The sequence below is a fragment of the Pelmatolapia mariae genome, linkage group LG20 (assembly GCF_036321145.2).
Source record: "Pelmatolapia mariae isolate MD_Pm_ZW linkage group LG20, Pm_UMD_F_2, whole genome shotgun sequence".
NCBI lineage: Eukaryota > Metazoa > Chordata > Actinopteri > Cichliformes > Cichlidae > Pelmatolapia > Pelmatolapia mariae.
Genome location: NC_086244.1, coordinates 40,124,143 through 40,148,650, shown reverse-complemented (window position 1 = coordinate 40,148,650; position 24,508 = coordinate 40,124,143). Strand labels below are relative to the sequence as shown.

At 37.9% G+C, this 24,508-nt stretch overlaps 1 protein-coding gene across 3 annotated transcripts in view; it reads left to right on the top strand.

Annotated features, from left to right (window-relative positions):
• The window catches only part of slco4a1 (solute carrier organic anion transporter family, member 4A1), a 29,551-nt gene extending 5,292 nt beyond the window's left edge, over positions 1-24,259 (top strand). The window contains exons 1-12 of one of the 3 annotated variants that reach the window (XM_063463350.1): positions 5,414-5,543; positions 7,084-8,191; positions 9,405-9,495; positions 10,343-10,464; positions 10,619-10,730; positions 12,289-12,443; positions 14,838-15,108; positions 16,880-17,030; positions 18,392-18,567; positions 18,945-19,009; positions 19,113-19,261; positions 20,021-24,259. In XM_063463350.1, coding sequence (XP_063319420.1) covers positions 7,360-8,191; positions 9,405-9,495; positions 10,343-10,464; positions 10,619-10,730; positions 12,289-12,443; positions 14,838-15,108; positions 16,880-17,030; positions 18,392-18,567; positions 18,945-19,009; positions 19,113-19,261; positions 20,021-20,191 — 2,295 coding nt within the window. In that variant the 5' untranslated portion in view covers positions 5,414-5,543; positions 7,084-7,359 and the 3' untranslated portion in view covers positions 20,192-24,259. Of the gene's footprint in view, positions 1-5,413; positions 5,544-5,862; positions 5,883-7,083; positions 8,192-9,404; positions 9,496-10,342; positions 10,465-10,618; positions 10,731-12,288; positions 12,444-14,837; positions 15,109-16,879; positions 17,031-18,391; positions 18,568-18,944; positions 19,010-19,112; positions 19,262-20,020 lie in introns of those variants that run through there. The other 2 variants (XM_063463352.1, XM_063463351.1) reach the window with 2 other exon arrangements.
• The last annotated feature ends 249 nt before the right edge of the window (positions 24,260-24,508 follow it).

The following is a 24,508-nucleotide window of genomic DNA, read 5'->3' as shown; positions in this document are numbered from 1 at the left end:
CCAAAAATTGTATTTTCAGTTATAGAAAATGAGAAAATGGACCGTGGTTTCCTTTTTCTGCGGCCTCAGTAACCTCTCAATGAGGTCTTAGATGCTCATACTAAGTAAAACATGAAGTTTATCTTTTCAATTAGAGTCAAAAAGGAGTATTGTCTAGAATACGTTTATGAGTACCTTCAGTTTTGGTAGTAGTGTCTGCTTTGAAAACACCAACACACAGCGGTCAAAAAACTTTCAGCCCAAAGTTTTATAACAAACCTTCCCTTACCAAGAAGTGACAGCAATAGCATTTACCTGAGGTCAGAGATCTGGAGCAAATGGGATTTTCCACCAAGGCTGGACTAAGGCCAGGCAGGGTCTGATATTTTTTTTTTTTTGCCTAATAAGTGAAATCATCATTTAAATGCTAGACTTTATATGTTATCTTTCTAATATCTAATCTATCTAATACATAAATAAACTTTAACCAAAACTTTAACTTTAACTAAATAAACAAATAATTATCTATCTAATAACAAAATTAGTTTGACAATTTTAAACATGTTAGTGTGATAAATATCCCAAAAATATAAGAACTCATGAATGGGGGAAAGCACTATATTCAATATGTCAGTTTGAATGTAATCAGAATTACTCTTTTCATGATACAAGTTTCAAATCATTCAGTTTATATATGTTTGCAGAAAAAAATATGTGGAGTGTGCCTTTTAACAGTGTTAACATGTAACTCATGTAACTGAGTGGCAGTGACAATGAGCCAGCATGTCCAATAGCAGTGCCCCAAAATCACATGAATGGCATGCAGTAAGTTTCGCTGTTCTCAGTTACACTTGTGCACCTCTACTATTCTGCCTGTACCAAACCAGTATATCTGCCGTGAAGAGGTTGGTATCCCTTGCTGGTAAGTACTGAATATTGTACAAGGAAATGATTAACATATCAACAGAATAGATACAACAATAAGCAAAGACATACATGACCTGTAAACAGCTTTTGATGCTTTTCAGTTACAAAGACTACTTTCTCTGTTTCCTGATTGCCAAAGCCCTTGTAGAACAGTCAACGATAAAACTCATACTCACAAATTAGAATTAATGTCTCACATTTAGCAACTGGTGAAAAACTTGAAATTGAAACTGGATGCTTACTTTAGAATAAAGTCCTGTCTTACCTTTGAAGAAAGAAAATGAGTTTTTGTTTCCACTTGCTTAATTGTGGTGATGTGATTAATATGCTTACACATGTATGCTGGATTCTGTCTATCATGAAGCACTGAGATTTATTACAAATTTTAAAGCTCTTACTCACTACGGTATATTGTATGATCAGGTTGGGTATTCTGCTTTGTTACGTTTGAGACATAACTACTGTTATATTCTCATTTTTAAGGCTATTCTTGGTTTATGTCCATCTTACTTACTGACTTACACGTGTCAGATAAGTATAAGAAACTTGCTTCTTCCTCCCGAAATCAGCTGCAGAGTCAACTAAAGTTAAAGGACCTGGTCTCAATTAGTGAATGTAAGATGATTTTCAGTGACTTAGATGCAGTCACTTCACACTGCAAATGTTTTGCGTTAATAGCAAGCAAGCAATTTATTTATATATATCACTTTCAGAACAACTCCCAGCAACACAAAGTGCTGTACACTTTACATGCCAGAAATGATACATTGAATAAGTTAAAAAAAAAAAAACAATAAAAAAAAAATAAATAAAATAAAGATAAAAATAAAAATAAAAAATATGATTAAAATGACATTTAAAACAATAAAATCAGCACATTAGATGCTGATGTGCTGATGGCTGGACAATGCCATCAGCATGTTAATACGCTAAAATCAGATCTGAACAATAAAATCAGGGTCATACTGTGTCATGTGCCAAGGAGTAAAAATGGGTTTTAAGACGCGTTTTAAAAGTGGACACTGAAGGGACCTCTCTAATGTGAAGGGGCAGATTGTTCCAGAGATTAGGAGCAGCAATAGATAAGGTCCTGCCTTGAGTTCCTCTCTCAGCCCTTAATAATTGTCCAGCTTCTCGTGTTCCTTCTTCTTTATGTTGCTATCACCTTTGCTTGTCCACCACTACTATCACCAGTTAGTTAGTTATCTGTATCTGGAAGTCCATGTGATCTTAGCTTTGTTAGCTCCACCACCCTAGGGGGTGTATCCGATTTTGACCTCAGCTTTCCAGGTTATACCCAGCACAGATGTTCCTGTTTATTTTGACAGCCAGTTGGTTATGGTGTTCCATGTATGCCCTGGCCTGCTGTTATGTGCTGGATTGTCTCAGGAGCTTCTTTGCACAGCCTACACCTGGGGTCTTGCCTGGTGTGATAGACCCCAGCCTCTACTGATCTTGTGCTTAGAGCTTGTTCCTGTGCTGCCATGATCAGTACCTCTGTAACTTTGTCCAGCCATTGGTAGGATTTCTCAATGTCAGTCACTTCTATCTGTCAGTAGTACATGAGGTACAACAGATATATTGGCTAAGCTGGAAAAGGCTTAAAAATTATTTTTAAAATTTTACCTCATGTTTTCAAACCTTGAAGTTGCCATTGATGGTTGTATCACTTTATGTCTTGTTCACGTCAAAGAAGCAATAAGCAATAAACAAGAGCTTCCAATACCTCTGTTTTTCTAAAAAAACAAAAAACAAAACAACAACAACAACAACAACCAAAAAACTGAAAAATTGCAAAAGGACTCACAATTTCAAGTTTAAAGTTCAGACTTGATTGAATTTCAAGCTGACTATTTGTCTCTGCTATGTATAGAAGAACAAAACCAAGAATTCTTGGGTTGTTATCGCCCACAAAAGATGTATGTAACATTAGCCTGACATGCAAAAGTTCAACAAGGCCAAACGCACAATGCTGCTGTAGCTCAATTTGCTGTAACTCAATGCTTTTCCACTTTAAGATTCAAAGAGCAGTTCCTGGAATTACATCGTCAGTGGGTTCAAACAGGGTTACTTATTCTCAAAGCTGACACAGTGAGTCTCACAGTTTGTTCTCTGCTTCCAGTTTTACCAGACCAACGACCTGCTAAAGTTTCTATTGTTTCTTTTGTAGTGAGATATTACAAGAGTGCATACAAACACCGGTGGTGTTTCCGTGTGAGATTGACAGTTTAGGCTTCATCTAAGTCTGTTATAATAACCACATGAGAGACTTCCTCTTGATACTTCAAAAGCCTTTGTGTATCACAGAGGAGGAAAGTCTTCCCATTCCAAAATAAATAAGTTTCTACTGTGAAGATAAAGGACCCATTAGGTAAGGCAGAGCTTGTTGGTTATTAATATTGCAGCTCCCCACTCTGATCTTGCTTTGAAAACAGAAATGAAAAGGCGTGATGGAGAATTGGATCAAAATTACATGAGAAAAAAAATTATCCATTGAGAACTATTCCATTTCTGGCTTCAGACAAACAAACAGTGAGACAGGAAAGTGTTACCTCACTGTAAGTGCATTGTTAACAGCGTGGCCTGGTTCAACTTTCAAAACACTCCCACCTCTGGTCGTCTCATCATCACCTGATAGTGGCCCACCTCCTTGCCTCTCCTGATAGCTTTTAACCTCTTAACAACCATTGGATCGTGGGAATAACGCGTTGGGTTAGGTGTAAGGTTTGAATTAGACCAGGGCTGGACAATTAATTTTCCTAAGTGGCCACAAGCTGAACTCAGTTTTGCTCAATATTAATTTTATCTGTTTATACGCTTATTGGTGCAGCCCTCCTCAATAGTCCTAGTTTCTCATGTGGCCCCTTTGGGAAAATGAATTGCCCTCCCCAAGTTAGATTAATGCATGGCCACCATTTTTTATAGCGTTTTCAAAATCTGGAAAAAAACAAATTTAAATAAATAAATAAATGGAAAAAAATGTGCAGTCTAAATAAACACATGCATGTTCATACCCCTGTCTTACAGAGGTATTGGCAATCTGGTGCATATTGATCCTGAGGAATTAAATCATAATTGGTGACATCCCCAATCTAAACCCTAAGCCTAAACAGGAATAATAAAAATTAAAAAAAAAACCACACAATTAGTAACAAAAAACACAGCATTCTGATAGCACAGTTCAACACTGATTATAATTTAGACATCAAAGTTAAAACAGTCTGAAAACTCTAATTCTTCTGCTTATGAGGAATTCAGTCCCACTTCAATGGGGAAATAAGCCCGAGTTTCATTTGGGCATAATAAGGTTTTACGCTCTGGCTTCCCTCCAAAACCTTATTACTTGTTCTTTTCATGGGCGATCAGCTGAACAGGCAACAGCTCGCAGCAGTGTGGTTGGTCCCATTCATTTTGTGTTGTTGAGCAAACAGATTTGCTTGCCAGGACCCTTTCATGTTCTGCATTAAGGCATGTTAATGCAGAGTAATGAGCTGCAGTGGACAGGTTTTAGGCATTTGAGTTTTAGTGATAAAAAAAGTTATGGTCATTTGTTAAATCAAAAATGAAACAGTATTTTACTTTCTACACATAAGTACAGTATTTATACAGTATTTATGGATTTTATGTACATGTTCTAAACCATAGTGCTGCCTATATATGCCTTGGTGCATGTATACTTGTTTTTGTCTGAAATTCGACAGTGCTCTCCTAAAGAGGATACATTTTTCTTATTTTCTGTCTTTTATAAACAATATCAGACAACAGATCTCAGTTTTTGAATTCAGGTATTTTCAGTCCAGTTACCACACGTGTAATAAAAAATAAATCAACAATGTCTGCCTTTACAAACATTTGTTAGAGAAGGGACATTTTAAAAGGCTCACTGAATTTGAGCAGGCTACTGTAACCACCTGTGGCATCAGAAATGAAAATACCAGATCTCAAAGATATTGGCTGTAGCTCAGGAGGTAGAGCAGGTCATCTACTGATCGGAAGGTTTAATCCCTGGCTCCCCCAGTCTGCATGCCAAGTATCCTTGGGCAAGATACTAAGCCCAAGTTGCTCTCTGATCCATCCATCAGAGAATGAATGTGTGTGAATGTTAGCTAGGAAGCACTGAAAAGCATAGAAGAAAATGCTTGTGTGCGCTTTTTTTGTATAAAGTACTTTGAATGTTCCGGGAGAGTAGAAAAGTGCTATATAAGAATCAGTCCATTTACCATTTTACCAAAGGTATGTTCAGTCTCATAATCCTCCATGTGCACCAAACCGTTCGTTATTCAGTGCTTTTGCCCTACTTAAGTCAACTATTTTATTTACAACATCAACAATGTGGTTAATTTTTAGCTCCGGTCATTTTAGCCCAGTGTCTGGTGACACTTCCCTCCTTTCCTCCCTGCAGGCTGCCTGCAGGACTCCAATCATTTGGGGCGGGGGGTTGTTGTGTGGGAATTTGCTGATGTAGTCCTTCAGTTATAAGAGGCTTTGAGAAATGGGCTTAGGACCTAGCATGGATATACCTCTCTGTAACTGTTCATCTTTATTTGTCGCTCTTATTCCATCTCTGTCAAATGTTTTCATTTTCCCAGATTAACAACTGTTAGCAGACCTGTTGGCTGTTATATGAAGGGATAGAGGTAGGAGGGTAAACTGATTCTATTTATAATTTAATTTATTTTATATTTTAACTGCTTTGTGTGTGATACGCTGTAAATGTTATAAAGATTAAAAGGTGATTAAAAGGTGTTGGCAATAGAAATGTTTGGGGTTTTTTAAAAGATTTTTAGGAAGTATTTTAGAGATTTTTACAGTATTGGCATAGAGGGAAGTGCTCTCTTTTACATTTTAAGCACAGTTACATAACTGTATGTGGAAGTTTATGAACAAGGTGTTTTTGAACATTGCAACACAATTCTTCATTCTTGGTTGAGATCAGGGAAACACACGTTTTCCTTTTCCATAGCGCTGGTACAGTGGTAAGTACAGTCACTACATAACGAGGAGGCTTTTGGTTTTACCAGTCATCATCTGAGGAGTTGGCAAGGATATTGAGTGTGCTTTTATTGTTCAATCAAGTTTAGATTTAAAGAGTTCTCTTTCTATAAATCTTTTCACAACTTGAACAAAATGGCTTTTCATCTTTCACTTGTTTCACTTGTTGTTAAGTCTGACGATACATAAAAGTGACACAATAATGACAACTCAGAAAGGTGGAGTAAACTTGTTGATGTGCTAATAAACCAACATTCAGAGGTTAGCATCATCGGATCATGCTCAGAAGCTATTCCTGCATTCAGTTAAACTCAGTGTTCAGATGTTTCTAAGCTGCCACTCCAAAACGTATGATGGGAAATCTTGGAGTCCAAGCTTTGAGTGGGAAAACTAACAAGAACTTTGCTTGTACTGCATGTATTTAATATGTCGACCAAACTGTTTTATTGTGCTGCGCCTTTTTTTATTTCTCAGTAAATCTCCTCTGTTTTGTTAATGCATCCAATTAAGCTCTATCACTGTCACTGTCAAATATGACCCCCTGAAGGTCAGTAAGGCTGCTTGTTTTGTGTTGTGAGAAGTGGACATTGAGTTTCTAGTGTTCCACATTGTACTTCACAATGAAAGAAATTAATATAAATAAATACATTACATCAGTTAAAATGAGCTTTCAGATTGCAATAATGGATCAAATACACACTTGTGTTGTTGTGTTGTTGTTATGCAACAAATAGACCTGCACAGTATTTTCATGATGGTGATTATGAAAGCTCTATTTGTGATTACTAGAGCAAAGTAACAATGCTTATGGTTCATTAGCAGTGTGCACTTTGAGGTTTTATGAGTTCCCTGTATGTGTAAGACTCTGAGATTGGGTGCAATGTTTGATAATAATGCTTCAATCGACTCACAGTTAGAGCAGTTTTTGTACCAGCATGATGTTAAAAGGCAAAACTGTTCTTTAAACAACGCGGTGGTAATGCCAGGATTTAATCATTTAATGCCCATGTAGAGATATGTATGTATGTGTTTTTATACATTTGGTAAAATATGAAGCATCAGTCAAGGTCACAGTATCTGTGGCCTGTACATAAAATTCTAATGATGACTTCTTTATACATTAAATCTTTACAAAAGTGGTTGTTTCTTTATTTAATCTATCTAATTTTTCTTTTCTCTCCTCAGGATGCTATTACTCATCACAGTAACAAAGCCATCTTTACACCATATGCAACCTTGTGCAAATAAAAAGGAGCACACGAAGAGCCGTGGACACATGAGGTGCAAACTACAAAGCAAGAATAGATAATTTCCAAGAACAACCTGGCAGAGTCCTTAGCACAATATTTTCTTGACCCTTTATTACTTCAAATTTCCTTTTTTTTGTTGAGGTAATTGATTTATTGCCTCAGTTCATAGAATCCACTTCACAGGATCCTCACAGTGCCCCTCAGAGGGGCGATGCCCGTCTTGCTAAATGCCGACGCCTCTTTTAGCTCCAAACAGGAGCTCCTGGACCTGCAGGATTGTCCTCTCAGCAGGGGCCCCTCTTTGGACACCCCTAGTCCTGTGGATTCCCAGACAGGCAGCCCCATAGGCTCTGGTCTCAGAAACCCTGACAGTCCCATTACTAATGAGCCACTGATTTTCACCAGGGCGTCGACACTCCCTGGGCCAATATATGGGGGGGAAACAAGACCTAATGCAGAGATTGGGCTAAAGTTAATCTCTACTAACACAGAACAGCTGTGTGGCTGGGGAGCTCTGACCCCCAAAAGCATCCAAGTTTTCAACACTCCTCGGTGGGTATTGTTCTTCCTTTGTGTGGCCTCTTTCCTCCAGGGGATGATAATCAATGGCTTCATTAACACAGTGATCACCTCAATCGAGCGACGCTTTGATCTGCGCAGCTACCAAGCTGGCCTCATCGCCAGTTCCTATGACATTGCTGCATGTGTCTGCCTGGCCTTTGTCAGTTACTTCGGCGGTACAGGTCACAAGCCCCGTTGGCTGGGATGGGGAGTACTTATCATGGCACTGGGTTCTTTGATGTTTGCCTTGCCTCACTTTACAACACCTCCCTACCAGGTCAGTTTACCCGAGCAAACAGGAATGTGCTCTGCTAACCGTACCAGCCCGTGCCACAACAAAGAGGCAGGAGGACTGTCCAGCTATCGCTTTGTGTTCATGCTTGGCCAGTTTCTGCATGGTATGGGCGCTACGCCTCTCTACACATTAGGGGTCACATACCTGGATGAGAATGTCAACTCCAACTATGCACCAGTTTATATAGGTGAGTCCTACTAGTAACCAGAAATGGCAGCAAGCAGACTGTTCTTCTTCTTTATCTGTTTTGTTTGCAGTTGATTATTTACTATAACCCTGTTCATTTATTTATGATTGATGATAATTTATGCCAAAAAATGTAAAAAACATACTGTTGTCATCTCTCTCATCTCATGCCAAACATTTGGCATTAAAAACCAGTAAAGATGCAGCATTCCTGGGATTACCCCAGAAAGTCAGTCATCAGTTAAATAATAGCTTCAACTGTTAGGTAGTGGGGATAACTATTCATTACAATAGTAAAGTAGTAGTAGCAGTAGTCGTATGGTAAAATGTACCATACCTACATTTTATATTTCAGTGGCCAGCTTATTCATTTAGACAGGTGCTCTTTGTTAAACTGATGAATCTTTGTTAAATTCTCACATTTTTTAAATGATACAAGGTTTAAGGCCATAGTTGTGCTGATTCATGTGCTGCTCAGCTCATTTTGTCAGCTGGACAGTGATAACTCTCTTTGAAGATTAATTATTTTGGCAGAGCTTTGATTACATAGAATAGTGAGAATGCATATGCAAACAGCAGGCACTGAACACAATCCCAGCTGTGTCTTTTAGCAATAATTCTTTTGCAGGTGCAGGCTCAAATATATCTGTTGTTTAGCTCAATGTAAATGTAGACTTTTGTTTGAGCATCACATGCTAATGCAGGTGCATGAGCAGACATATACTCTGACTGTTACAGCACGACTTCTTTCACCAGCTGTCTACCTTCTTTTATCACTCTCTGTCCCTCTTCCACAGAATAATTTTATTACCAGCAGCCATCCAGTATAATCTCTATTAAGAAGGAACTGGATATAAATAAAAGGGCTTGTTTGGTAAAAGCAGCTAATGTGCCTCAAATGTACATATTGAGCACTGTCATTGTCTGATGCCATCTGCTGCCAGTCTTGTAAATTTGACCCTCTAGGCTCCTGTCATGACCCCTTTTCAGCATTTAGCTATCATTCTATTTCAAATAACAGCAGAGCACATTGCTTTTATGAAAACACACAAACACAACAGGAAACTTTCTAGATGCAGAGCCCATATAAAGAACAATGGCCCTTTTAACCTGTAGGACAGGAAGAGGTAAGTAGGAAACAGGAGGTAGACGCTGGAGTCATTGTACTGACACACCCTTGCTCTATGTCTATGGTCTTCCCCCCCTCCCCTTAGGGATCTTCTACACAGCAGCCATTGTGGGTCCAGCAGCCGGTTACCTGCTGGGAGGTTACTTCCTCAACATGTACACTGAGATCCATCTAACGTGAGTCTGCTTTGGTTGGTACCATGGACAAGGATAACTGACTCAAAAAGAAATGAGATCAGTATAATAGAATAGAACTGAGTCGGGGCACTGCTATGGCTTACCTCACATAGGTAAGGCCTGCAAGGGCCTGGGTTCTAGTCTGCAGGGCAAGACTAGGGAGAGTGTCCCTTATCCTCTCACCTAGTTACCTTACTGTCATTTCCAATACATAAATAAAGGCTAAAATGGCCAAAAAAATGATTTACAAAACCACTGACTAGAATCAATGTACTAAAACCAATTAGAGATTACTAAACTGGGAAATAACAAAAACTGACATGCAGAATGTGGAATAGAGTCAAATATTGTGATATGAAATAGACAATGGGAGAATGTAGAATAAAAATATACACAATAGAACAAAACTGTCTCATTACAAGATGCTTTAGAGATCTGCCTCTTTAAAGGTCAAGTGGTTCATTCCTGCCTGTGCCTATCTCTCGTACAACTCCTCCAACTAATGCACAAGTGCGCACTGCAGCAGTTGCACACCTTTATTGCAGATCCTCTACAGAGAAAATAAGAAAAGTTTTACAGTTTGATAAGAGAGGCACCTCAGTTTCAACCATATATATTTAATTAGTGTTATATACTGGGAAATTTATATTTTAGCTGTTTGTATATATTAGAGCTATTTTGTTATATTTTGTAACTTTGTAATATATTGTATTATTTAATTTAGTTTAGTCAGGTACTATTCTTACTGTCTTGGAGCAACTGTGAGCACATAATTTATCAGGGATCAATACAATATTCTGATTCTGATTCTAAAAATGTGTTTAATCATATGTGCGTGATGTTCCAGGCCTGAGATGACGCCAGAGAACCCTCACTGGGTCGGGGCTTGGTGGATTGGCTTTTTAGCAGGAGGAGCAGCCGCTCTGCTGGTGGCATTTCCCATCCTGGGCTACCCACGGCAACTACCAGGTGCCAACAAAGGCCATGGCCAGTCTTCTTTATAACAGAGAGGGCATTAAAAAAATTAATAACACTGACTAACACATTAGGTGGTACTCTGGTATGTAAAATACCATATATTTTCGAAACATCCTCACTCTTACTTTTCTGTGTCTTCCTGCAGGCTCTCAGGAGTATGTGGCCATGCGTGTGTCTGAGGCCCACCAGCTTAAGGATGGAAGCCACACCACTGCCTCAGACCCTCAGTTTGGTAAATCAGTTAAAGACATGCCAAGGTAGAGAGCTTCAAGAAATAAATGCTTTCACGACCTCGTCTAGTTTCTATTTTAAATTGCATTTTATTACTTTGTACAGTTTGCTTCATTGTTTTGTGTTTTTTATCTTTTATGTTGAGCACATTGAGTTTATGTGTAATGAAATATGCTGTATGAATAATTGCCATTGCCATTTTTCATGCTGGTGAATCTGCTGTATGCATATTACTGGATCTCACTGCTGCATTTGATGCATTTAACCACAAGATCTCACTTGCCTCATCATCTGGAGTAATGTATTGGTATTTTTAGTACTACCCTGGGCTGGTACGTTTCCATCACCATTGGTAACTATTCTTCCAACACTGCGTCACTGACCTGTGACATGCTTTACCTCTGGGTCCACTTCTGTATTACGGCTTCCCACTTTTACACTGATGATGCCCAAATATACTAACCACTTAAATAAATAACTGTTCACGATTACAAACCTCTACCAAGGCTAAAACCTCTGTCCTCACAGTGCTGTGATTAAGCAGCAGGATCCCGAAGGATATCTGTATCTTGATTAGTTTGTGACAGCGTCTAATTTTTCAAAACACTTAGGAATACTTTCACTTAGGAATGTACTGATCAGCACTAAGATTAATAATTTCTAAGCGACCTCTGGTACAGAAAAAAGAATATTGCAAATGCATCCATAACCTCTAGCTTAATCTTCCTGATAAACAAACAAATCCCATTTGGGAATGGTGGTTCTAAATGGCTAATAACTAATAACTAGACTGTTAAGAGGATTAATGTAAAATCTGTTTTGTTGCTGCAAAGAGCCTCCACTTTTGTCCGATGCAAACTATTGTTTGCATCTCCTTGTTTCTTTACATGAAAAGTGGCTAGTTGGCTTAACAAAAGAACCATGCATTAGATAAATCAGAAACACATTATTTTCTTTAGAGAATACAGATTAATTGGTTTAATTTTTAGTTCGTTACATGTAGCAATTATTACTTTTAATGAAGCCTGCAGTGGTTTCAACCTAAGCCCCATGTTGCTGTTCTGGGAGACAGCCATCTCGAACCACATGTGGGCTCTCTTACCATTAGTACTGGTTTTACTGCTGTTTCTCATTGGCATTATGTAGCTCAGGTTTATCAGTGTGGCTTATGCAAGGATTAGTTCACCATGCAAATTCACCTCTAAAATGTCACAGAAAACCTTAATGTTAATAAGTTTACTGTCATCCTAAAGCAACGACAGGCAGCTATGAATGCAGAACAGCACAAATGAGTGACAGTCTTGCTCCTTTCCAGTTCACAACCATATTTACTATGAGCTTACTGTGATCTCATCTATTACTCTGTCTCTGTGGAGATTACAGAGAGTTACATGATCACGTTATGTAACATGATTATATGTCTTTGGATTTACAGCAGTGTGTATCTGCTCTATATTAAGAACATCTTGAGATTAGAGCAGGGTGCATTAATGAAAAAGGAAGCTCGGGTTTATTCAGTCACAGTGGCTGCACACATCGATGCCCCCTGACTCTCACCCTCTCTCTCTTACTGTGTATTTCCAGATCTGTGCTGCTTCTCCTAAAAAACCCCACCTTCCTGTTCCTGTGTTTGGCTGGGGCTACTGAGGCCACCCTCATTGCTGGCATGTCCACTTTTGGTCCAAAGTTCTTGGAATCACAGTTCAGTCTCAGTGCATCAGAGGCTGCCACATGGTTTGGTGAGTGAAAAGTAAAGAGGCCCATCACATGGGCAACTTTCACTATGCATTTAACTCATTTTATTACTTTACTTTATTAATTTACCTTAGAAAATGAGATCTTCACAACAGCTTGTGAAATAACACTGATCTAAGAGAGAGGATCTATTTTTTGTGAAAATTTGAAGGTTTAAGTGCTTTTGTTCAATCATAGACCCTTTCCTTAGTGCCTCTTATGCTGGTGGCACTGACCCTTTTGTCAGTGCCATACATAAACAGCTAGTAAGAGAAGATACTAGATAATCATAGTCTAGAAGGTCAACAAATGCAGCACAACCTCTACATGAATACAAAATGAATACAAAAAAATCCAAAATATTATATAGGTCAGATAGTAGTTTTTGCTAGTAACAATGTTAAAGAGAAACAAGGAACAATACTGTTTTACTGAATGTAATATGCTAGGCTAAAGAGCAATTTGACTATAAAGGGAAAACTACTGTCACCTGCTGTAGAATATGTAAATCATGGAGGGATCGTTTGGTTTTGGCGATCAAATCCAATCTTACCTCTGGGAAATGTTAGCTAACATTAGCACTTCTGCTGAAACTATAACTGCAAGTTTCTCACAAAGTAAAATACTGAATTTAGTATCCAAGTCCAGCTATTAATTCTAGAGTTAATCTCATAATTTAATAAGCCATTTGTAATTACTTTGAGTATCTTTCTTAGCAAACTCATATCTGAATATAAAAGCTGCATATTTTTCAGTCTACTTTTAAATTACTGCACTATGTGATTCAGAATATTAATCATATAATATAAAATGGTATGATACTCACAGTGTATGATTCACAGGTCAAAATGTAGAACACTTACTGTCTATAGTACAGGGCAGTTAGCCAACTAGTTATTAATTACCTAGTAAACCTGTGTCAGCATTGGTAGCTTTCCAACATTCAAGTCAACTGTATTGTCAGGGTTTAAAGTAGGTCAGAATGATCCAGAAGGGCGTTCCAGCATCCAAACAGCCTAACAAATGTCACCAAACACATCAATAGTTTTTGTGTAGTTTGTCACATAATGTGTCTTGGAGCTAACTGTATAGTTGTTGTATCTCCCAGGTAGAAAAAAAACAATTCTGAAAGGTCTTACAAACCAAATTGATGTATATGATTATTATTATTATTCAAAGGTGCATGAAAATACCAGACAACCTAATGAGGCTAGACTGATTACTGCCAAAGTTTACAGTGATGCACTGTGGTGGACTGGTTGCATCTAGGGCACAGGTGTCGAACTCCAGGCCTCGAAGGCCGGTGTCCTGCAGGTTTTAGATGTGTCCTTGACCCAACACAGCTGATTTAAATGGCTAAATTACTTCCTCAACATGTCTTGAAGTTCTCCAGAAGCCTGGTAATGAACTAATCATGTGATTCAGGTGTGTTGACCCAGGGTGAGATCTAAAACCTGCAGGACACCGGCCCTCGAGGCCTGGAGTTCGACACCCCTGATCTAGGGTGTTGTCGCTGGCTGACATCAAGGTTAGAAGACATCAATTTCTGTTTAAGGTGATGATGCTGATTTGATTCACTTACCATTTCTCCCTTTTTGTAATATCAAAGCTAGTGAAACATCTCTTTATATCTAGTTGAATTCAGTTGACTAAATCCGCGTAGACCCCTGACTATGGAAATTGCAGCACAGGTCAGCTGATCACAGTCTGCACACCCTTTTGTCAGTGCCACCGTTTCATTATTGCTGCTATCCTTCAGTCACAAATCCACCCTGATACTCATCTCCACCTACTCCACGCTGCTTGCACTTTCCTTTTCACTTCTCTTTTCCACTGCTCGTTGCTTTGGTTGGTTGACCCCAGACATTTAAATTAATCTATTTACTGCTGCTTACTGCTATTCATTGATCATCATCAGCATTACTACAGTTTTGCACATCACCTGCTCTGCACATTGTTCCTGAAAACTGGTACTCGCACACTTCTTCTTCACTTTTCTGGCATCCTGTCACTCTCCAGGATTGCGTTAAACAATCTAATTAAAAAGTCCACTGCTTTCTCTCCTTCATATCTGCATACCTCCACAGGTATGTCATCTGTATAAACTGCCTTTCCACTCCTCATCCTCTTCATAGCTGCCCTCATTTCCTCTTTACTAATCCCGGGCGGTGAATGCTTATCATCAATCAGTCTTCCTCCACAACGAGCAGCACAACATGATCACATTTCTCCCTGATACCCCCAAAAAACTACAGATGACACAAATATTACATGGTTCATGGTTTGGGATCATTTTATGCCTCTTTAAGTCTGGAGGTCTTGCTCCTCTGTTGGACAGATGGGAATCTTTCATATATCAACAACATTGATCCGTTATGCTTTTATTCTTTTTCTCTCAGGATATATGGTGGTACCAGCAGGAGGTGGGGGCACCTTCTTGGGTGGCTACATTGTAAAGAAGTTGAACCTGCGGTGTCGAGGTATCATCCGCTTCTGCATGATGTGTGCTATGGTCAGTCTGCTCGCCATCTTCATCTTTGTCATCCACTGCCCCAACGTGCCCATGGCTGGTGTCACAGTGCCTTACCAGTCTGGTCTGAAGACTAAACAGCAACTGGACCTGTACAAAAATGTGTATGACAGCCCAAGTAAACTGTACCTCAGAAACAGGTAGGCTGTGTATAGAACTTGTTATTTTAGTTATGACTTCTTTAAGTTAAATTGGTTCTGACTGTTGTTAGTTTTATTCTACAAGAGGTTAATGTACCTGTCTGTCAGATCTGACCAGGTAAGTTTTACATTCACCTCACAGTCTCTGTGCTAGGTAATGTTTTCTCTGAAGTTCCTCCCTCGTGGTTCCTCTTTACTGCTGCCATGTGAACACAAGCCAGCCCATACAAAATTAATTATATTTGGCCAGAAATTACTTTGGACTTTAAGTCACACTTGAAGTATTGGTGCACTGTGGTAAATTGTGTTCACTGTCATGTTATAGCTTCAAATGAGCAGAAAAGTTTTATATCAGTGTAAATGTAAACAGGGACTTTGTTTGTGTTGAGCTGCAGTGCAGTGGAATAAGCCAGCTACCCTTTAGATTTAAGAAGGAAACAAAAATTGCTACCTTAAAATAAAAGGCTGTTATATAGTATTACTGCTTTTATTAAATATTAACTTATTAAATAATAACAAAAGCATTTAATATAATATTAAATGTTAGGATAAATCGATAAAACTTGCTCCTCCCACCCCTAACCAGTCATGGCAGATGGTTGCCCCTCCTTGAGCCTGTTTCTGCTGGAGGTTTCTTCCTGTTAAAAGGGAGATTTTCCCTTCCTGCTTAATGGAGTGCTTGCTCGTAGGGCGTCGTCTGATGGGGTTTCCTCTCTTTTTTTGCAGGGATTCAACTTCCTTGAGGCAACTGTTGCTATGATTTGCAACTATATAAATAAAATTGAATTGAAATTGAATTAAATATAAATCCAATCATATTGCATTTGGATATCTTTTACCACAATGTTTCTCAGTGCCATACCATCCAGCCATATCAGAGATTATTTTAGATGTTCTTGCACTTGCTGCTACTCACCCAGTGAATATGAGTATTGCTTTAGTTCCAGGACAGTAAGATACCTTTGCAAAGCATTGGGATATTGTCCACAGACATTCTGATAGGCCTTTAAAAAAATCCAAGTCCAACCATTATAATCACTGATCTGAATGAGAGGGATGTCAGGCAGATACGTTAGAATGATTATCTTCTTAGTTCCTTGATTGCCAAGACTTAGGAGAACAGTTCAATCAAAACTAAAATTACATTTTCTGATTGCAAAGTGTTCTTAGGTGTAGGTTAACTCCAATGATGACTCTGAACTCATAGGGTTAATTAGATTGGGGATTTGTGCTTTACCACTTAGGATGTATTGTACTCTGCAGATGGACACAAGGCCAAGACTAATGTACCCTGAGCATGTGTGCGGCTTCAGTACATGCAGAAACACTAGTTGTAGTTAACAGTTTCTTTTTACTTAATCTCCACACACCTATTTATCAATGGGCACATTGCTCTTTGCCTGTAAGCGAGCTTTCTTCTCACTGGCCTTGACAGAATGTTTGATCAGCAGATTGGAAGTCTTCTGTGCTTGCAGACAGAGCTGTTTATATGACATTTATCCTCTTACATAGAACAAAAAGTAGAACAACAATCTGAAACAAAGAGTTTAGAAAATGTTTGGACTTTGTGACTTGCTCTTTTGGCTCAGTGTAAGGAAAAACTTTGTAATTTAACTTGCTTTGTTTATTGTGAGCATCAATCACTGGAACAGTAATCAGTGGTTCATTCTAATACTGAGCTCTAGTGATGTATCCTCATCAGTTCTATCCCGCTCTCCCCTCATTTGTTTCCTCTCATTTCTGTCCTTCTTTCTCTCCCTCCTAACTGCAGCTCTTGCTTAGATGTGGGCTGTAATGCAGGCTGTAGTTGTGTCAGAGAGCTCTACAACCCAGTGTGTGGGGCAGACGGTGTGATGTATTACTCCCCTTGCCATGCTGGCTGCACCTCCATTAATCACACCCAACTCTCAACAGGCAAACAGGTATCGCTCACACTTTGCTCACAGGGGAAATTACACCATATTTTTTAGACAGATTGGGAAATAGCAGAAAGCCTGAGCCTTTACAGGGGATGGCTTTGTGATACACATATGTGTCTGATAAGCTAAAATCTTTTCTTTTGCAGAAATGATGCAATCTGACTGTTTTGAATTACTGAGTTATTTTACAATTATTTCAAACTCAGGAGCAGAAAAATGCACAATCCTCTGTGGCTCACTTTCATTGATACATTTTAGAATAAAAGCTGAATTTTGCAGCAGAGCCACTTACTGCAGTGCAAAAAGTGCATTTTATTGACAGAGATGCAAAAAAAAAATATTGCAAATATGAAATTATGTACAATGTTTGGGATTATATCATATCTTAGACGAGACTTAAAAGAGAATAACTGCAAACTGATTACATGGGTAGATACAAGATTTTATATACTTCATAATATATTTATAAATGATTATTCTGATTTTTATGATAAAAATTCTCTGCTGTCTAGTCAAATCCGCTGGTGTCCCAGAGATGTGCACAAGATGCTCTTTAGTGTTCCTGTGATGCAGCAGTTAAAAGGGTTCCAACTTGTTATATTTTTACTCAAACCACAATCTTTCTCTAAACTAGTCAAAGTAACTTTGGTGCCTAAGCCTAACCAATATCCACCTGCCTACAAAAAGAACCTTAACATTATACTTTACCTAACCTTGGTTTGTGTGCTATCAGCAGTCAGATAGGTGTTTGAATGATAGAGTAAATATAAGGTTTTGTTTACCTAAAGTAATACATCAGAAGATATCCCAAAAAGAAAGAGAAGACGGGCCGGCTGCTGATAGAAGGAAAGATTGTCCAGTTCCTACCAGGGACCTGCAAGACAACATAGAGGGGACACACAAAGGGAAACAATGTCACAATGTGCTCTTTAAGAGTCAGTTCCAACCTTAAAATAACAATACAGATAAAGTTAACGAAAATCACAAAATCACACCTGAGCAATGCATGTGACCAGTTTCTCCATACAGGGTGTGTATCATCACCTACAAAGGCTTATGTATGAAGTATGTATGAAGTATTAAATACATTTTAGTAAGCATGTTCATGGACTGTGTCCATTCTCATTATTACACACCTATATTAATTTATGGACATCTATATTGTTTGATTTCTTGCATGTGTAATTTGGTTGGGTTGTTATCAACATTTGGGGAGAATTTCATGTCAATACTACGTTTAGAAATTAACTTAGAAAACCGGCAATGTGTTCAATAACTATATAGCCCACTGTATGTAGAGACTGAAGTGTGTTTCGGCAGTTATACATTATACATTTATATCTGGCTTATGTTTTCGCCTCTAGGTGTACTCTGGATGTAGCTGTGTGGTGGGTAATGTGTCATGGGGTGAGGAAGGCTTCGCTCTGGCAGGGAAGTGTGGCAGCTCCTGCCATCACATGCCAGCCTTCCTCTCCTTGCTTTTCATCATTATCAGCTTCACCTTCCTTTGTAGCATCCCAGCACTCACTGCCACACTCAGGTAGGTGGCCACAGTTAAACCTCTGAATGTACTAAATATGTATCACACTCTGTTTCATTTATTAATGTCATTCATTTAAGTTCAAAGTATTTCTTAAACTGTCTATCTTTAACAAAGTTCTAGTATAATTTGAATCGGTGAATAAAATAAACAATACATTTTTAATAATACATTTAAGCACCTTGAGACAGCTGTTACTGTGATTTGGCAGTCTATAAATAAAATTGATAATTAATAAATTATTGTATTATTTGTTTAGTTCAGCGTGCTACTGTTTTTATTGTCTCTAAGCAACTCTAACCACATAATTTCCTTAGCGATTAATAAAGTATTCTGTTTCTGATTCTAATATGTCTGGCTAACCCTGCCCTCCATAGGTGTGTACCTGACAGTCAGAGATCCTTCGGACTTGGCATCCAGTGGATTGTAGTGCGCACACTTGGTAGGCCAAGTGCATTCTTTATTTAGATTAACTTTTACACAGATGCCCATGCAAAATCAAAATGCTTTATGTTCTGCCATTTTGTCTCTTTTTTTTCTCGCAGGTGGTATTCCAGGACCCATAGCCTTTGGCTCAGTGATTGACCTATCCTGCTTAATGTGGCAGGATAAGTGTGGCGAGCAGGGATCCTGCTACCTTTATCACAATTCAGCCATGAGCCAGTACACACTAGTAGCTGGAATCCTCTATAAGGTATTAATGATTCACAGGCTAACAGGTTGTTTGACGTATTTTTTTCACTTCCAAATGTCTTTTAACCGTTTATGGTTTTATAGTGTTTTTTTAAAATGAAATATAAAACCAGATAGGGTTACTAAATATTTTCCAAGATAACCAAGTAGCTAAGTTTAAAACAAACATACTTTGCATGCAATACTATTCATATTTTTCAATCAAAATCACTAACAGGATATTAATAGGTATTGGCCTTGACAAGTTCAAATACATTGTAAGCAACACTTACTGAGTGATTTAAGTGACTGTATGTATATATATTCCACCCAATTCCTGTTTTTTAAAGTCTTTAAATATGTATGCTGCAGAATCATCCCACTCTTAAATAAAGAAAAAGAACAGTTTAAAGAAATCATTAAAAGGCCAAATTTTCCGTGACATTCATAGTCATGAGTGTATATAAACCTCTGACTATACCAACATTAGCATTTCAGTGTTCTCAGTTTTGTTTTTGTTTGTTTTTTAGTTTAATTAATATTCTTAATGTTTTGCTTTGTCCACTCATTTTATTGGCACAGAGGAGGCATAGCAGACAATTCTTTAGTGATTAATGTAATATTTTGTTAAACGTCTTCAATTAAAATGATATCGCTTTACTATGCTATAGTTAATTTTTTGACATTCCACTGACCGACTGTATGTCAGTAACTTTGAATTAGTTGTGCAAATTTGTCATATTTTGATCTTTTTCACGTCTTTATTCCTTCTCTGTTTCAGGTTTTGGGGACCATCTTTTTCCTGGTAGCCAGTATCCTGTACCAGCCTCCCCCAGAGTCACCACAAAGCAGCTGCGAGAACACCGACCATAGCATGGAACACTTGAGCGACCTTCCTGTCAAAGATCTCCCTGAAGACGGCGTTATTGTCAACCTGCATGCCAGGCTATGATGGCAGGGATCATCTTGTGTATGTGTATGTGACAAACACCCCCAGAATGCCTTCATGCACACACAAAAAACACCATGACTTACAATGGCACGTGATGACGTCTAACATGCTGCTATCTTGACAGAAAACCCTGCTATGAACGCGTGGGTGTGAGTGTTTCGTAGCAGGGCCAAGCCACACAGGTTTTTATGTAGTTTTTTTATGTACTAAAATTCTACAGATCTCTATAATCAGTTCAATTGACTCCTTACAGTGTGAGGTTCATGACATTTGTGTTTCATAATTCAATAATCCTCAAGAACCAATGAAACACCTCAGACCTTTGTGGTATACGAAGCGTTTACAGTGTGAACAAAAAAAAAGCATTTATACCGGTCTGTTATTTTCCACATTACTGGAACTAAATTACATATTTTGGTTTTTTTTCCTACAGACAAAGCAATGGCATGTTATACTCTACGAGATCCCACAGCCAGTATTAATAAAACCAAATTAACTTCATATTGCTTGAGTCATTTAAAGCCAAAAGTCGTAAAAGGCTCATACCTACACTCACTTTTTAGACATTCAAAAGGGAAATATTGCCTTATTTTTCTCATCAATCTTCACTCAGTATCCCACATTAACAAATGCACAACACGTTTTTGATGTTTTGAAATGTCAGACTATTTAGAACCTTAATTCTGTACTTTAATTAACTTCTTAAAGATTAAATACAGCCTCCAGTCTTCTTAGGTAAATCTCTTCTGGTTTTGGATACTTGGATTTGGACAGTTATTGGTAAATCATTTTAAGATATGTCACAGCAGATAGAAAGATCTGTGCAATGCTATCACCACAGTTATCCACAGGTCTTGTCCTAAAGGGATTCCAGCATTGTGGTCTGCCATGTCAGTAACTAACCTTAGCTTCATGACTTTGCTGAAATTACTCTATGCTTGATTTTTTTCCCTTCACTCCATTAGCTACTCTTCAATAAACGGTAGAGTAATAAAATGCTGCTTCAGTGGGCGTGTCCTCAGAGATGCTTTATCATCCTCCATCCTCACTTACAGTGATTATAGTCACCTTGCTATCCAAGGTACTTTCTGTTTACTTTCTCAGTTTGAGTCTTTGGAAGAGTTTTGGTTGTTTTAAACTTGTTTCTATTCACGGGAATTAAGGCTACTGTGGTCACATTCACGTTCAGAGTGCTAAAAATAGTTTTATGCCCTTGTCACCAGAGAGTTACATACACTGACGCAGGGCTCTTTTTCTCTCTTTCTAAAATCTGTCAGGCAAAATCAGTTTACTGCAGGCAGACTGGAGGCAGTTTATTTACTCTTAGCTACAACTTAAGAGCAAATAAAGGAAACAAGATAATCACAATTTGAAGGGCCATAGCAACAACCCAAATGCCCTTTTAAAGTGATATATTCTAATTACTGGTGGTAAATTCTAAAACAACATTATGTCTGTGTAGGTTACTGAGGGTAACTTGATGGTTAATGCCACTTAAATGTTCAGATTTATTTCAAAACACAATAAATTGTCTAAAAAGCTGAAGGTGCAGTATACTATCAGGATATTATATATATTAATACAACCACACCAGTATAGCAGCACAAATGTATTTTCCATTAGAAAAGCACATGCATATCTATATAGTTACTTGGACATGCATAAAGAAGAGTTGCACCACTTATGGTCTTATAATAAAGATTAGTTTGAAATAAAACAAGAAAGACAAAATTATGATGTATTTCAGATGAAATAGAGAGTTCTGTATAGAGATTATTGCTCTGTTTGCCAATTAATTAATATTTTCTTTAATGCTTCTTGCCCATAGAAATTGCTTGGCTGCCCATTTAAAACAAATGAAAATGTGTGTTAACGGCAGCATTTAAAATCTGTAACCTATTCAGACATGATGAACTTTGCCACAAGAATTTGTGCCATGACCAACAGACCTTTTTCCACAAAAACCTGTTGACTTGTCTAGGCACAAAAAGCAACTGACTCATTAACAATGGCTTAGTTCCGTCATCCCTGTAAAACATGAAAGCTAGAAACCTAAATCAAAAGCACTTATTAGTTATTAAAATCCTTTGTTTTTACCAGCACGTGGGGTCGCTGTAGCTCAGGAGGTAGAGCAGGTCATCTACTGACTGGAGGGTTGGTGGTACACTCCCCGGCTGCCCCAGTCTGCATGTCGAATATCCTTGGGCAAGATGCTAAATCCTAAATTGTATGAATGTGGAGCTGAATGTTATCTAGAAAGCACTTAAAAACGTAGCATGTTGTATAAAGCTCGTTGAGTCCTCTGGGAGAGTAGAAAAGTGCAATATAAGAATCAGTCCATTTACCATTCAATTTGCAATTCACCTCTACCACCAGAAGGTGGCGATAGTGGCTTAGAAACTCTGTCAAAATGTTCAAAAACATCAATGTGGACCCGGGCAAACACAAGGTAAAGTTAGCATGGTGCAAGTCTACTACAACTATGCACAATCATGTGAAAGAAGATTGGGGTGGGCAGTTGTCAACGAATCGTTAAAAGGAGACCAGTAAATATGAAGTTCTATTTTTGATGTAAGTGCCCATCCCTGCTAATAATTAAAAGTTAAAGTTAAATTTAAGTTAAATTAATGTTTAAAGCATAAAAGTCATAAAAGTCATTATTGTGATCATATCAAGATCAAGGCAGAAAAGAACCCTTTTCCCCACAGAGTTCAAGTCTTATTTTTGCAACCACATGAGTCACCCCCTGGTGGTAATTAAAAATAATGCAGCTACATCCACATTGGATGTACTTTTTTGACCAGTAAACTACATTAATCGTTAATATATAGTCTGTGGATCAAACTATGCTTACAATACTGACTTCTAATACCATATAGACATTTAGAAATCAAAGCATCTAAACTCAAAGCCAAATGTTCCATTAAAAAAGTTCTGCAGATTTACCTGATTGAAGTGACTTTGGCACCATAATTTTTTAAGTTATTTAATTAAAAAAAGAATATTTAATTCTTAAATAAACACTGAAATAAATATACACATAGATACTGAGTATGCTATCTTGTTTAAATTCTTTAAATTACTTATCAAGTAAAAACAAGCCAGCTAAACAATAGCAGCTGGTTATAAGCTAACCTTATGCTCGCTAATGTTAGGCTCAAATGTCTTAAAAATCACACTTTCCATCTGATCAGCAGTTTGATTACAATTTCCTGCAATCTACTGACATCTAGTGGTGATATTTTGCACACTGTACCTTTATGTAGATGTAGAAATTCACTGGTTGAGGAGCTAGAACCACCCTTGCTCTGTGGAGACTCTTTACTCCTACATTTGGCTGTTTTAAATGCTGGTGTGACAGAGCCTTTTACAGGGTAAGTTGAACACTGGGATGTTGAGGGTGATGCTCAATTAGCACAACATGCAATATTTTTAAAAATGTCCCTGATTTGAATCTAATGATCACAATACTGTCTGTAAATGTGCCAAAGCAGCTTTGCATAAAAACTCTTGTATTTAATTTTTATTCACTGACATTAAATTCATTATTTATTTATAATATGTCAGCACTCATATTTTTATTTTTGCATTAATTTTGCAATGAATAACAAGAATGCTGCCCTTTCTACACAAACAAACCCTCCTCCTGTCTCTGTCTTTTCTCTGATAGCATTGTTGTTATGTACTCTGCTGATGTTGAGGAGTGTGGTTGTCATGTAAATGTATATATGCAATCCTGCTTGTTGTGCTCTTTAATCAGTTCTCAAGCTTTGACAACTTTGTAAATTTATATTGTCTTTTTTTTCTTTTGGTACTGTTTTTTTTCTTTCTTTTATAATGATCTTTTTATGGACTGATTCAAAGATGTCATTTTTCTTCTAATTACAAAAGCTGAACAGCTGATTATTTTATGTCTCAAGTATTTTGTGTGTGTGTGAGAGAGCGATTCAATGCAGGTCAATTAACCTCTTAAGCCCCAAGCCTAACTGATCTCCTGCCTTCTGCCCCTGTATCAGGGGGCGTTGGGGCTTAAGAGGTTAAATGTTATTTATTTAGTGCCAAATCACATTAACAGTCACATCATCTTTATACTGTGAGGTAAAAACTCTACAATAACACACATCAACTAAGGTTTGGAAACAGTATCACCACTAGTTTTAATTCAGTTAAATTTTCTTTATATAGTGTCAAATCACAACAACAGTTGCCTCAAGGCGCTTTATATTGTAAGGTAGATCGTACAATAATACATACAGAGAAAAACCCAACAATCATATGACCCCCTGTGACCAAGCACTTTGGCAAAAGTGGGAAGGA